The sequence below is a fragment of the Echinops telfairi genome, unplaced genomic scaffold (assembly GCF_000313985.2).
Source record: "Echinops telfairi isolate 266 unplaced genomic scaffold, ASM31398v2 ScPeMD7_7417;HRSCAF=8455, whole genome shotgun sequence".
In the NCBI taxonomy this organism is placed as follows: Eukaryota; Metazoa; Chordata; class Mammalia; order Afrosoricida; family Tenrecidae; genus Echinops; species Echinops telfairi.
The window spans coordinates 3,270,402-3,272,178 of record NW_022111317.1 but is presented as its reverse complement, the minus strand read 5'-3'; the positions used below and the strand labels follow the sequence as shown (position 1 = coordinate 3,272,178).

The 1,777-nt window shown below is 43.9% G+C and overlaps 1 protein-coding gene across 1 annotated transcript; it reads right to left on the bottom strand.

Moving 5' to 3' along the window:
• Nucleotides 1–805: 805 nt before the first annotated feature.
• LOC101650905 (AP-3 complex subunit sigma-1-like) lies at nt 806–1,437 on the bottom strand. Its single transcript, XM_030887570.1, has 2 exons — nt 1,368–1,437; nt 806–1,167 (listed from the first exon to the last, which is right to left on the bottom strand). The coding sequence occupies exons 1-2, from the start codon at nt 1,435–1,437 to the stop codon at nt 806–808; spliced, it is 432 nt and encodes a 143-aa protein (XP_030743430.1).
• Nucleotides 1,438–1,777: the final 340 nt, after the last annotated feature.

The window sequence follows — 1,777 nt, the reverse complement described above, 5'->3', positions numbered from 1 at the left end:
GGCAGTGCTGCCTTGCTCTCGGATATGGCAAGGCTTCGGGGTGGGGGTGGGGTGCTTCCTCTGCACCCGCTGTCATTTTTGTTGCCGCTGTTGGTATGGTCACTGATTCTCTCTTAATTTCCGGTTGTGCAGCCACAAGACTGTAGCCACTGGGATTCGTGAACCTGGGTCACTAACCTGGGTCATTTTGAGAATGAAGCCCGAAAGAAGTCTTGGGGGATTTGGGGTTTGTTTGTGTTTTTTTAACCGTGATAAAATATACATTTCTTTACTTTGCTGAATCAGAAGGGCATAAAAAAATTATTGCTAAAGTCGACATCAGGCAAACCGAAAGGTGCTTCATAGTCCAGTTACCGTGGAGTTTATTTAAACGAAGAGAAAAGGTCATAATGCTTTCATGCAATACATACTCACTTCTTTAAATAACAATGATGACGAATAGCAGGAGTTAAGGAATGCTGTACTTGTGATCCGTACAAAACACCAACATTTTGGGTTGTACATAATTAGGGAACTATCTCAAACACTTTTCAAAATACTGTTATAGCCCATACATAGAGGCATGCCTTTAAGTGGGCATAGGAATTCAGTTTAGAAAAGGAAAAACAACAACAAAAACGATTCAATTTCTTTAAAATCAGGGAGCAAGAAAATCAACATTGAATTTCACAGACTGATTTTGTACAACTTCTATACAGTACCTTGACTTAAATCCAAGAGCAAAAGTTAAGACTCTTCTCCTCTATTTTTGGTAAACAACTGCATGGTAAACGTGGGTAACTTCCCCCCAGGATTTTTTAATTTTTTATTTAAACGAGGGCAGGTTTGGCACTTTTATACTGATGTCACCAATGTTAATATTTCTTGGGATCTCAGGAAGATTCATATTCTTTACAGCTGATACCGCGTGGGCTGGAGCTCCTGCTAAGCCAGCCTCAGATTTCTCCAGTTTACTTTGTGCATCAGTTTGTGTAACAATCTCATTCATGTTGGTCTCCAATACCATTCCCCCCATCACCATTTCTGCAAGAATATTGTGAACCTGTACCCTCATGGTATTGCTACTCCCATTAATTTTCCTGGTCATCAATGCTTTCTTATCTACCTGGAAAATTAAATCCAGTTCACAGACATTTTCAAAACACTTGTCTAATGTTTCCACGAATACTTGAATTAGATCTAAAATGCCAAGTTCACTTTCTGAAGAATCCACACAGAAGACTAAATATAATGTTGCATAATGTCTATATATTAGTTTGTTGTCAGATCCTCCTATTAACAATCCTCCTTCTAGGAAATTACAATTTCATCTCTCTTAGATACCAAATGGAATGTCTCCCTGATGATTTGTTGTTGTGTATCTTCACTGTAGGGCTGGTAGGACTTGGAGAGCCGCGGCTTGCAGTGGTTGTTGAGGATGAGGATAACCTTGATCATGGCTGGGCCGGGCCGGGCCGCCCGGGTGGGCGCTAGAGGGCCACCTGGGATTTTGGTTTTTAAACACCCGGTCGACAGGGATTGGAAAGGATCCCGGCGCATGGCCTTGACAAGCATCCTTGAGATAGGAGGGGAGCCACGCTGCCCGAGTGGGTTGAAAGCCAGGACGTGGGCTGGCAGAGAGAGTCCGTGGTGTAGACTGGCTTCCACACTGGGAGGTCCTTCTGCTCCTGGGGCCTGGTCAAAACACAGATTGAATCCAGGAGGACAGGCTGGGGCCCCTTCCAATGCATGGCAGAGTGGCCTGCCCAACGTTGTGGTCCAGACCTGCTGCTCACCC

Coding starts and splice junctions, on each gene's coding strand:
- LOC101650905 (XM_030887570.1), bottom strand. CDS start 1,437: ATGATCAAGGTTATCCTCATCCTCAACAACCACTGCAAGCCGCGGCTC. Junction 1,168..1,367: donor CAAGTCCTACCAGCCCTACA/GTGAAGATACAC, acceptor ATCTAATTCAAG/TATTCGTGGAAACATTAGAC.